This window comes from Metarhizium acridum (assembly GCF_019434415.1).
Source record: "Metarhizium acridum strain ARSEF 324 chromosome Unknown scaffold_568, whole genome shotgun sequence".
NCBI classification, from domain to species: domain Eukaryota; kingdom Fungi; phylum Ascomycota; class Sordariomycetes; order Hypocreales; family Clavicipitaceae; genus Metarhizium; species Metarhizium acridum.
In genome coordinates, this window is record NW_027094041.1 from 1,763,915 (window position 1) to 1,776,801 (window position 12,887).

Here is a 12,887-nt window from a genome sequence, read left to right on the forward strand (position 1 = left end):
TACCAACAAAATGCAATTTTGCCGATTATCAGGCCCAAAAGGGTTCGGAAGGCCATTATCGAGTACACCGCGCCATCCGCAGCTGGCTATTGACACCCTGCCCCTACTCGGCAATTGTTTGAATCTCATCCATGCTTTGTGTAGGTGTTGGTGATTAGTAGTTACACTTGTCACTCGTCCACCTCACACCTCACACCAATCTTCTTCTTGGTCTATGTCTCATGCCTAATTTACCTGTCTCATCGACACTCCGGTTCCATGTGAAAGCTTCTGACTCGAGTCACGAGTGTATATTTCCTCCACGGTGCGTCGGTTTGGTTGCCCTGTCAAGCTCCAAGCTACGCTAACCCGTTGCGGTTCCCTTGTCATTATCCACCCCATCTGATCCGAATCCACTCTTCTCGAATCTCGATCTTCATCACCAAGCTACGCAGCAGCCCAGATTCTGCATCTTCACCAAAGTCGAGCAAAGGCCCAGGCCCAGGCCCTGCAAGCCACACAGGCTCGATATCCACCTATCCTCGCAGCCCCTACGGCGGTCCCTGGGTCGTCGTCGACCACATCTACACCCATCTACTTTTACCTTGCCAGTTGTTGTCTTGTCTTGTATTTCTGCTCGCACACTCTGGCTCTTTACCAAGTGCTTACTGAATTCCCACTCGGTTGCCCTTGTCGGAAGTACCCCCAACGCCTTGATGCAGGAGAGGGAAAACTCTTCCGTATCCCGCCCAGGCGCAGTTTCTCCATCTTCACTCGACTCTGCCTCTGACACTCATCCATCGTCTCCATGCGACACTTCAGTGAGAGACTCGCGCTTCACTGACAATCCGCCCGTTTTGGGAGCCTCTCAGCTCGCTTCATCTGCTCCCGAGGTTCGTTAAAGCCACCTAGATCATCCAAGGCGGCACTCATCAAGAACCCCCAGATCATGGGGACGGCCTGCTGAACGTCAAGGCCGCTCTGCGCCACCGGTCAGCCTCCATAGATTCAATACAACAACAGCTTCACGGCTAGGCTACCAATCTCGAAGCTCCGTCAATCCATTGTCTGGTGCTGAGCATTTACGGCCAGACTCTAAGGGAAAGCGTCACTCTTTTCATTCCCAAGAGCAAGACGCCGCAATGGAACCCGCATCTTTCAAAAAGCCTCGGACTGACGCCTCACCTCCTAGGCGGTTTGAAATCCCTCCCGCCGCCTCTTGTCCTGCTGTGCCTACGACAAATCGTGACGGCCCATTTTCTCCCCTCTTCTTCTCACATACCCCGTCAAGGCGACTGGGACGGCCGACGGGCTCATCACCTGATGTTAGTGCCAGTATGCTTTCGAGAACTAGGGAAGAGCCATCGAGCGCCGTCACAACCGTGAAGCTACCTCAGGCGAATGTTAAACAGGTGACATCGGCCATGTCTGGCAGTACGCCACCTAGTCTAGGCTCGTCAGTCGACATGTCGGCCCCTGCTTTGAGCCCAGAACTTCGAATTCCATCACCAACCTTGCAGCTTATCCAAAGCATCGGGGCCATTGAACTAGTAGAACAAGATAGCAGGCCAACATTTCTTATTGACATGCTAACCCCAACAAACGCTCCTCCTAGCCAGCCCTCTCTACATATTTTATACGGCAACGCCTCACTATGTTCATCGCGAGATGTAGCTGAACTTGTTGGTATGGAACCTACTGAAACCATGGACATGGTCAATTTTGAGTGTTTTGCATCCTGGGCGACATCGTTACCCAGCAGCCGAGCCAGTCAGGAACCAGCGTCTATATTCCACGTTTACGGCGGTATTAATTGGACTTATGTCACCATTCGCCAACGATTTCGCTTCGTCAGCGGGAATATCACTCGTGCTGGCCACTCAACTGTTAAGCCGAGTTCCGCCGCAACGATTTCCAACGATTCCGTCCCCATTCTGACGAGCCCTTCTGCTGTCTCCCAACCTATGCCTGTCACGCCTGAGGTTGGCTCTGTTGACCCTGTTGGCCCTCCAGACTACTTCGGTGATGCTGTTCCTGGTGCTCAAGGAGATGAACAACTCATGGATGCTATCCAAACAAAACTAGATGACGCCGCAGCACCCTTGAATCATCCGGATGAATTCACAAATCAGGTTCTGCAACAAGTGCAACCGACCAAGCCGTCCTTTGACTGGACTGTGATACCGCTGCATGACAATCTTCCCGATCATATCAAATTTGCGAAAACACGAGATTGGGCCTCCACTGCCCTCGGGCCCATGACTTGCTGGCCACCTGGTCTTAGAACCATGTCTAGTCTGATCATGGCTAGCCCACACCCTGCAGCCATGTACTGGGGGTCGGATATGGTGATAATATACAATGAAGCCTACATATCCTTGGCCGGGAAGAAGCACCCGGATTTGATGGGAATGAATTATGCCGATGGATGGTCTGAAATCTGGGAGGAAATTGAACCAATCTTTGATAATGCTTGGAAGTCCGGGCAATCGACAATGAAACACGATAATCGGTTGTTCATTAAGCGTGATGGCTTCCTCGAGGAAACGTTCTTTTCCTGGGCAATAGTGCCGCTAATTGGCAATGATGGTGAAGTGGTTGGGTTGTATAACCCTTGTTTCGAAAACACACGTCGGACAATCAACGAGAGACGCATGCTCACGCTCCGCGAGATGGGTGAAAGGGTAGCCACAGCCACAACTGTGACAGGGTTTTGGCCCCAGGTGCAGGTCGGCTTAGAGTATAATGAGTTCGACATACCGTTTAGCATCATCTACTCGGTGCGAGAGGAATATGAGAGCGAGGTATCTTCGCTTCACTCGGGCAGTCTGTTACCGCCGTCGCAACTCGCATTAGAAGGGTCCCCCGGTGTTCCTGATGGACATGTGGCTGCACCACCATCCTTGGATCTCAAATCATCTGATGAAGGCTTTGCCCCCTATATGCGCCAATGTATGGTGATGGGCGGTGCGCCGGTCGTTCTTTCCGAAGGAGCAGGAAATCTGCCGAAACATCTGCTCGAAGGGCTTCAATGCCGGGGTTTTCCTGATCCATGCTCAACAGTTGTTGTCTTACCTGTTGTACCTACCACTACAAAAGAGGCCATCGCCGGGTTTATTGTTATGGGAACAAATCCTAGGCGGCCATACGACGAAGACTACAAACTTTTTGTGGATCTTCTCTCTAGACAGCTCGCAACATCCATGGCGTCAGTTGTATTGTTTGAGGAAGAAATTAAACGAGGGCAACGCGCAGCACGCCTTGCAGCTATCGACCGGCAAGAACTTTCTATGCAGTTGATTCAAAGAACGCAAGAGGCAAACGAAAGCGAGTATCGATTCACTCGTATGGCTGAGTTCGCCCCAGTTGGTATGTTTATTGCTGATGCCGTTGGCTCCATCAACTATTGCAACGACATGTGGTGGCAGATCTCTAGGCACACCCGCTTGCAAGATGCCGAGAGCGGTTGGATGAATAGTGTTCGAGACGAAGACAGACCTGCTCTAGAAGCCGCATGGTCTCAACTAGTTAAGGAAAAAGTGACCATTTCCCTCGAGTTTCGATTTAAATGCTCACAGCAAAGTGGCTGCAACACAATCGACACATGGGTATTGATGAGTGCTTTCCCGGAGAAGACACCAGATGGAGCGTTAAAGTCTATTTTTGGCTGTATTACGGACATCTCGTCACAGAAATGGGCAGAAAAGGTTCAGAACGAGCGGAGAGAAGAGGCCGTGGAGCTGAAGAGACAACAAGAAAACTTCATCGATATTACGAGTCACGAAATGCGGAATCCATTGTCGGCTATTCTCCAATGTGCCGATCAAATTGCAAATAACATTTCTGCTTTTACGGTACATAAAGACAAGAATGAGCTGGAAAATTTGCTAGAGGGCTGCTTAGATGCGGCCAACACCATCAATCTCTGTGCGAGTCATCAGAAGCGCATAGTGGATGACATTTTGACCCTTTCGAAGCTGGATTCCAACTTGCTGGCCGTTGCTCCTGCGGACGTGCAACCCATCAAACTTGTACAGTCAACACTGAAAATGTTTGAGCCTGAATTGGTCGCTCATGACATCGAGTTCGAATTCAATGTTGATGAGAGCTTCGAACGCCATGATGTTACGTGGGCAAAACTGGATCCTTCAAGATTAAACCAGGTCTTGATTAATCTCATGACTAATGCAATTAAATTTACACAAGGCCGTGAGCGTCGCAGTATAATTGTAAATATTCGCGCATCTAGAGATATATCAGAGGTCACCAGTACTGGAGTATCGTACTTCAGCCGAATTAACAATCAACGAGCTCCAAATATGGATATCACAAACAAAGCAGAATGGGGTACAGGCGACGTGATCCATATACACTGCTCTGTGGAAGATACTGGGCCAGGCTTGGCGGAAGAGGAAATGAAACTCTTGTTCCAGCGGTTCCAGCAAGCGTCACCACGAACTCACGTTCAATATGGTGGATCTGGACTTGGACTCTTCATTTCTAGGATACTGACCGAGATGCAAGGGGGTCAGATCGGCGTCTCGTCAAAGGCAGGCGTGGGCAGCAAGTTCAACTTCTACATTCAATGTCGAAAATGTGTCGATCCTCCCGCTAAGCACGATCGCATCTCGCCATTCAAAATTGGACGCAAGGCTATTGTTCCTCCTCCTGCTTCACTTTTACCAGTTCCAGAGACTGCGCCAAAGGTCAACGATCGATCTCTCCCCCGAAGCAGTTCCGCCTCGGGAAACCGAACCCCTTTTGACGTTCTTATTGTCGAAGACAATATCGTAAATCAAAAAGTCTTGCAACGACAATTGCGACATTGTGGAAATAATACGTTTGTCGCAAATCATGGCTTTGAGGCCCTGCAGACTCTCCAGAAGTCCAGGTTCTGGGCCGGACAAGAACAAGACGGAGTCGACATTTCTGTAATTCTTATGGATTTGGAAATGCCGGTAATGGATGGAATGACGTGTGCAAGGAAGATTCGTGAATTAGAGAGAGAAGGCACCATCGTTACGCATATTCCAATCATAGCGGTTACGGCGTATGCACGACCTGAGCAAATTGAGAGCGCTAAAGCCGCGGGCATTGTGAGTTACGATCAAAATTCAAGACGGGCTTTATTGTTTATGCTAATAAGGAAAGGATGACGTTATATCTAAGCCTTTCCGCATCCCGGAGCTTCTCCCGAAGATCGAGGAGCTCGTCAGCAAGTACAAGAATCTTTCGTTCAGCGATGCATAACTAGAGCCAGAATATGCAAGCCAGCTTATGGATGTGGCAGAAAGTGAGAAGCCGTGGGTTCATCCTGTTTCATACATGGTCCAACCAGCGACAAAACACGGCATATCAGAACTTTGCCACTCTCCTATTGCTGCCGGCTTGTTACGAAGCATTATTTAGACCTGGAATGTTTTTTTTTTTTTTTGACTGGATTTCGGCCTATTTCAAGTAAACTGCTGGATAACATTTGCTTTCCTTCGACTTCTCGAAAGTAGCATCGAGATGTTCAGCGGACAATCAACAACGGGAATAAGAGCGATGAACACGATCTAGACCATGTGGTTTTAGAGAGGCATCGCTGCAAATTCATATGGGCCAAGGCAAACGAAGCAGTCAACATTTCTGTCATTTTTATTAGCTTCCCACCATACCTTAAAACCGGGTTCCATGAGTTTCTTGCTGGGGTTTCCTTTTGATTCAGGGACCTGGCAATATTCGCCACGACGGCAAGTACATAGAATAAAGGACATGGATGAGAGATCGGGCCATTGCATATACACGGGCAGGCTTGCATTGTTGGCGAACATGATTTTGGCGTTAATTTTTTTGAGATTTTTGGGAAATGACGGTTCAAAAAGCATACGATTTCACGGACGACAACATACATATGCATGCATCGTTTGACGAACTGAATATATCCCCCATTTGACCCTAAGCACCTAGCCACATTTGTGATGTTCATGTACGTAGCCATTCAAGCTGGGGGTGTTGATTGCTCGGATACAGATATAGCAAGTGTGCTTGCAAATTGTGTAAGTTACCAGCTACGAGTAGAAAGAGTCCCAAGGAGCGCTCCAGTACTAAATATTTGACGTGAATCTACATAATACAATCACGACCATGTTGCAAGGCTAGAATGTAAACCTAAAAGAGGTTTTGTTTAGTCTTGACAGATGTTTATAGGCACCGACTGATCGTGAATACCTGGATTATTGTGGTAAGGCAATGACCGCAGGCATCAACCTTGGTACTTTAAATGCGAGACCGATTCACTCGGGCATCAGGACTGAAGTATACACAAATCAACATGCAACAGTTGTATTATTAGTTATTACCATCTCTCCTCTCCGGGTATCGAACGAAACAGCGAATGCAGTATACTACTGAGTTAGAGCCTTAAAAGTCATGTTTTTCTCCTTTTTTTGGACGAAACCATCGTCAGATTTGTCCATAGACAATAAAACAAACAATATGGAAAGTGGTATCAACGAAAGCAGTCTTGACAGGGTATCTTTGGTATCTTGTGAAGAAATGCGGAAACCTTCCATTCCCACCCTTTCATAAGAGAAAAGTCTTTTTGGTCATTTCCTTCAAGGTTTCTTCAAGTCATAACCATCACGTTCGCGTGCCCTCTAGGCGGCAGCAGTGACAGCGGGGGTGGCAGTAGCGACATTCTCAGGTTTACTCTCCGCTTCGGTCTCAGCAGCCTTGGCGGGCTCAGCAGCGGCAGCGGCGGCGGGCTCTTCAGTCGTAGCCGCAGCCTCAGCAGTAGCGACCTCCTCCTTGACCGCCTCCTCGGCAGGCTTCTCCTCAGTCTTAGCACCGGACTTGCCCTTGATAGTGGCGCGGAGCTTGGAGAAAGCACTCATGCCGCTCTTCTCAGCCTTCTCCTCACCCTCGACAGGCGAAGGAGACTTCTCACGCTTGCCAAAATTGAAAGGAAGAGAAGACTTGCGCTTCTCCTTGATATCCTTCTTGGCAGTCTCGGCACCGTTGGTAGCGGCAGCCTCTGTGCTTTCAACAGCAGCGTTAGACTCTTGGAAAAGAGGAGCGTTAGATGCCACAGGAGGAATCACTGGAGCGGCGGTATCAGCGGTGGCCTCGCCGTCCTCATGAGCAGCACCCTCGGCGGGCTTGTCGGCGGTCTTCTTCTCTTTCTTGCCGAATACGTTGCCAAAGATGCTGTTGCGTTTGGAAATAGTTGGCTTCTCCTCGACAGCAGCAGCGGCCTCGCCCTCAACTGGCGGTTCCTCCGTCTTAGGAGCATCGGCCTCAGCGGCGGTCTCAGCAGCCTCAGGGGCAACAGCCTCCTCAGCCTTAGACTCCTCCTTCTTCTCCTTTGTCAATTCCTTCTTCCCAAATCCAAAGATGGAAGCGCGCTTGCGGCTTGCAGAGCGACGCTTGGGCTCCTCCGCAGGCTTAGCCTCGGTGGCGGCAGCAGCCTCGCCCTCAGCGGGGGAAGCTTCTTCGGGCTTGGCAGCTTCCTCTGTCTTGGCTCCTTCTTCAGGCTTTTCCTCCTTGGGAGCAGCGGCCTTGAGCTGAAAGCTCTCAAGCGAGTTCTTGTAAGCCTCGGATGCGGTGACAGAAGCAGCTAGCTCCTTAGCCTCGGCGATCTTGGCTTTGAGTTGAGCAACCCAATTGTCACGCTCGGCCGTAGTGACAGCTTTGAAGCTGTGCTTATTACCCTTGTGAGTGAGGTGGAATTTGTTGGAGCCATCAGTTTCAGGTTCAGTGGTGTCGGCCTGGTCCTCGGGTTAGAATTCGCCGCGTCTCATCGTTTGACTAAACCACATACCAAGTTGATGACGTTGGTTGGAGCCTTCTTATCACCAATGAACAAGAGACCTTTACCGGTGTGGGAAGCCCATGAAATGTTGTGGCGGGCGTGCTCGATGTTCTTCTCACCCTTCAAATAGGAAGAAAGGGCCTTGGGCTCGAAAGAGTCAGAACCAAAGAAGAAAAACTCCTTGCTTGGAATGAGGTTTCTAAACCATGTTAGAACGGGCTGTCTGCCTAAGCTGACTCATATAGAGCTTCAGGCGAACTCTGCAACTTACTTCGGGAAGCTAGCACCCTGGGCCTTGTGTCCCAGGTATCCTTCCTCAACAGGCTTAACCTCCTCAGCGGGCTTGTCTTCTGTCTTGACCGCCGTCTCTTCCGCAGGCTTAGCTTCTTCGGCGGGCTTATCCTCGACAGCAGCAGCGGGAGCAGCCTCGGAGGCTTCAATAGCAGTGGCGGGAGCGGTCTCCTCCTTGGGGAGCTCGACAACGGGCTTCTGTTCCTCGGCCATTCTGGATGATTAAAAAAAAAAGGGGGTATCTCAAATGGGTGGGTATCACAACAAAGACGAGATGGTATAAAAGGAAAATGGATCCAGAAAGCGGCTTTTGGAGTACAACAGTTGATGGAGTACAAGCTGAGATGTGGTAGGAGAAAGAGAAAGAAAAAGGGCAAATGTCGGACGAAGGACAGGTTGGGGTACTTATTTGGTCGAGAAAGTCAGGTCAACGGAGATCGAGGAGTCAACCGTGAAGGGAAGGGGGCGTGCGCAAAAGAGTGCCGAGAGGGCTGAGTTAACGTGAGAGACGCGAAAAGGTGGGTTGAAGGGGGTCCTGGTTTTGCTCAGTGCACGGCGAGGGTGAGAACAATAAAAAAGAAACAAGTGGAACCGATGCTTCCCGGGCGCAACATCTCAAGAGCTCCTCCAGAGCACCGACACAAACGACACATACTTGCAAAGGTTTCCCAGCGGTCATTCGAGGCACCAGTACAACGTACACTCTACCAATCTAGTCGTATTTATTGTCAGTGCTTCATTGTTCAAATATTTACCGCCTTGGGTGCCTGCCTGCCCGTTCATGCACATCCAGTGGCGTCGACGTTCGACTTGAGGATTTGATACAAAGGCGAAATGACAAGAGGCCCCAGTCAAGCCTCTGTTCAAGCAGTTCGGGGGGCGATGATCGAGGGGCGAACCACACTGATATTGGCGTGACGCTTGATTTGGGATCATGGTTGGCCCATGGCGGCCCATGGCTGATCAGCTTCATTCAACCATCCATCCGCCATTCGTCGCCATCCGCCACTCACCATCCGCTCAGACAGCCAGTCCAATGCACATCCAATCCACCCGACCAGGGCTAACTCGGTAACCATGGGCAGATATATTTCCATTTGCAAGGAGCCCAGAATACGGAGTGACAGTGATAAGGCGGTCAGACACGGGCCATGGGCGTTGCTTCACCCCAGAGCCGGCTGGCTTATCATCAAGGGATTCGCGCTTCATTACTCCGTACGGAGTACCGATTCTCAAGCAAAGCAATTCACTGTGCCCTGCGGCTTACGACGTATTGGACTTCCAGCAATCCATTTCTGCCATCTCCAGCGCTTGCAACCTTCTGTCGCCGGGCATTGCGGCCGACGATGCAAATACGTTTGAGTACCTGATTTCGGCTCCTCCCCACTCGCAATATAACTATTGTATACAATACAATACGGAGTACGGAGTAGGAAGGCCTTGCTCCTATACGTTCAACAACGGACGTAGCAATGAACCTGGCAGTCCCTGGTAATTAGCCAATACGTGCCTGATGGACTTGATGCCATTCTCACAATGCGAATCGACAACATGTCATCCTATTACAAGCGTCGGGGTGTGCACCAAATTTCTGTTGCAACTCCAGCGGCTCATCTTGGTCAGCCTTTGGCTAAACTAGGGCGAGGCAAGGCAAGCCATGTCAATCAAGCAAACACTGCTTCCCGGAGGATGGAGTACTAATAATACCGGCTGCACAAAGGGCTTCCGTATCCGAACAGGCGCACGCATGCTCCGCAAGGACACTGACACTGACATTGTCTGCAGAGTGCCTGTAGTGGACGCACGGCGCACGTTTTTGAACTGCAGGCTCTCAACCCCCTCCCCCCCCTTTTTTTTCCATTCCAGCTACTCCGTACGGAGCACAATAATGGCACGGGAGTACCGAGTACGGAGTGTTCCTTACCGTACTGCAGTTGAATTGCTTCTCGTCTCGTTCCTGGCGTACGAAATAGCCTCGAGTGCTGCGTCGTGTCGGCATGCGGATGCTCTTGCCTGCCCTTGAATTGGACCTTGGAACCCCCGCCCGTTTGAGCATGTGTAATGTTGTTTTTGGTGCCAAATTTCTCTTTTACATGGTCAACTCAGGGTTCCCCGTCCAACTGCTCGCTCATCAGTCCATTTGCTCTCTCTCGTTCGACGTGCCAGGTGCATTGGCCCCATCAGGCCCATCAGGTCCATCCCTTCCAACAAAGCTCAAGTGCCAAGCTTCAGTAGCCCAGAATCTTGAGCTTGACTTTGGTCCGAACGGAGTGTACCCGCGGCCGGTGTGCAAAGTGCCTAGTATTAGTTAGTACAATGTACCTAGGCATGTATTAGTATCGTGCATGGCGAAGGGCTCTGTACCTTGCCATCGTGTTATTAGGCTGTCAGGGTGTCAGGTCCCTGTGCCCGCCCCGTGCTTTAAGCGAAGTGGGACGGAATTGCGGGTCCATCGACGCACCTGCGCTAGACCACCAGTTCCCAGTTCAGGTGGTCAAAAATGCTGCACCACCAGTCGACAACCAGGCAATTGGCGTTTCTGAGAAAGCGATGGAACAGTCACCAGCCAAAAATGGATGCCCATCTCGCAAGTGGTTACATTTTCTCTTCACATATCGAACTTGGGCCGGATGCGCTGACTTACCGTGAGGACAAGACGCAACATCGCAACACGGCGTTTCTTCTAGGCCGCCGACGAAGCAAAAAAAAAAATATGTCCGCCACCATCATGAATAGTCTTGGATATCAGGTTGACCGACACCAGGGTTCTAGGCCTCTGAGCCTCTGAGCCGAACCACTCCTGTAGCCCAGAGCAGAACAGAGCAGAGCGGAGCTTTCAATCTACTCCGTATCACAACAGCGCCATTCTAACAGCGCCTCTGGCCATTCAATACGCCGTACAACAGGCCTAAGGATCAGCTGCCGGTTCCAGACATCGACCCTTCTCACCAACGTTGCAACATTCACACACAACCCCCCTTGCCATGAAACACCAAGCCGGGTCAAGGGCGAACGGCCTCGAGATGGCTTTTGCCCAACTGAACCACTCTGCCCGGAGATTTGGCGCTGACCGCCATGCTGTGCCAAAACGCTGATTCAATGAATTGCTTTGTTGGAGCCACTCGTCAAACCTACGTAACTTCATTACACTCCTTTGCCAAGGCACAAATCTTTCGCTGCCGGGGCATTAGCAACACGTCTTTTGAAAACAGAGTAGCGCTCCTCGGTTCTCAGCCAGGCTCACAACAGCCAACGGCACCTTGTGTTCCATACAAGATACTTCTGCGTACGAAGGACCATCTTGCCGGTATTTTTTTGTCAAGGCCATCTGCCCTTACAATCTAGCGTGCAGGGACCCCTGACTCCACGTCCTGGCAACAAGCCGCAGAAATGGCCCATCGAATTTAACCCGGCTGTCCCTTGTGGATCATCCATTTAAGTTCTATTAGGACCGTCAAAAAAGGAAAGAAATTTTTACGATTACGCGATCCAGGGGAAATGCCAACGAGGCCGCCATTCAGCACTAGTATCACTTGGCTTCCCCTCGTGTTGAAACGGTTGTCAGGAGGGACCGTAAAGCATTAATGAGTCCTCCCGTTTGCCGCCTCATTCGTGGTAGGACAGCACCTCAGTTGGACGGCTGAAGACGTGCGTCGCCCGACGTTGATGCTCATCAAACTTGTCACGGGTCATGCTGCAGCGGGAACGTCATATCCACACCTGCAAACACGAGATGGTGGTCGTACCCACTCAAACCACTCCCACTGATGCATTAGGTCTTCTCATAGTATTTTCTCATGCAGCCATGTATGTTGCCGCGGTGGCCAATTATGGAATCCCACAGCACTGGCGCTTCAGTCAACCACCTTGGCATCCACTCAAGTACCGACCGACCATCTTTTGGTGCCCACCAAGCCGTTCCTGGCCTGCAGAGCTCCCTGGCATCGTCGACAAGGCGCCACACACTTGCCGACATGTTACAGAGGTATAATGCGTTGGCAACAAGTCGACCATCGGTCTGTCAAGTGCCATATTGCGCAATGCTCTGCTCCACCTTTTGTAGCAACATGATAGTGGTTCCCGGCTTCTGTTAGTATTCCCGATGACGGTGGGCTCATATCTGCATGGAATGACGTTCCTCTGTCTGCCTTGGTCGGAATATTAGCAGAGCTCATATCTATCGGCTTCGATTCAGAGGATTGGATAACACCGGAGAAACAGTGCTGTTCAACGGGTGGTTGAGGCGCTTTCTTTGGCTACAAGCAATGAGCCAGTGACGACATGCTTTGCCTGCTCACACCACCCGCTTCAGACGTGAAGCCCAGATTGCAGGACAACAACCAGATGGCCAAGCCCACTCGCATTGTCTGTCGCTAGAGCCCATGTGACTCGACTTGTTTAGTGCAACCAGTGTGCTATTTCATTTACGTGCGACCCGGCGGAACCCAAATACCAAAAAGACGGGGCGATAACTACTACGTATCGGCTGGCGCTTAGACACAGCCGTGTCATGGGGACACACATCCCAATGCTTCTCTCTCAGAGACAGTTGGCGCGCATGCCGCTGCCATTTATTACGTCGACCCCTTCGGGCTTCCACTCATCACGTATCTGGTGCCTTGGTTTGCGGACGTACAGAGCGTCTCATGCGACATGCATCCCTTGGTTCAGGTTACCGCCGGACCACGATTATACAAGGCACCAGAACTGCGCTTATATCCCTTTAAGTGCGCTAAGGTGCCACTTGCGTCGTATTTTATTCTAGGGTAACAGCGAACCCGTTTTAGCCCCGTCTCGCACGTGATCTCTTATACGTCTTATA

General features: G+C 50.7%; 3 protein-coding genes across 3 annotated transcripts; 2 read left to right on the forward strand and 1 right to left on the reverse strand.

Annotated features, from left to right (window-relative positions):
• The first annotated feature begins 446 nt into the window (after window positions 1–446).
• Window positions 447–5,958, forward strand: J3458_019916 (uncharacterized protein). The gene is made up of 2 exons (XM_007814354.2): window positions 447–5,075; window positions 5,131–5,958. Exons 1-2 carry the CDS (start codon window positions 1,122–1,124, stop codon window positions 5,227–5,229), a joined length of 4,053 nt encoding a protein of 1,350 aa, XP_007812545.2. The 5' UTR covers window positions 447–1,121; the 3' UTR covers window positions 5,230–5,958.
• A 183-nt stretch (window positions 5,959–6,141) lies between these two features.
• J3458_019917 (uncharacterized protein) lies at window positions 6,142–9,043 on the reverse strand. The gene is made up of 3 exons (XM_007814355.2): window positions 8,046–9,043; window positions 7,784–7,973; window positions 6,142–7,730 (listed from the first exon to the last, which is right to left on the reverse strand). Exons 1-3 carry the CDS (start codon window positions 8,276–8,278, stop codon window positions 6,621–6,623), a joined length of 1,533 nt encoding a protein of 510 aa, XP_007812546.2. The 5' UTR covers window positions 8,279–9,043; the 3' UTR covers window positions 6,142–6,620.
• Window positions 9,044–10,062: 1,019 nt separating this feature from the next.
• Window positions 10,063–10,377, forward strand: J3458_019918 (uncharacterized protein; the record flags this gene model as incomplete). Its single annotated transcript, XM_066121762.1, has 1 exon — window positions 10,063–10,377. The coding sequence occupies one exon, from the start codon at window positions 10,063–10,065 to the stop codon at window positions 10,375–10,377; it is 315 nt and encodes a 104-aa protein (XP_065973379.1).
• Between the last annotated feature and the right edge of the window lie 2,510 nt (window positions 10,378–12,887).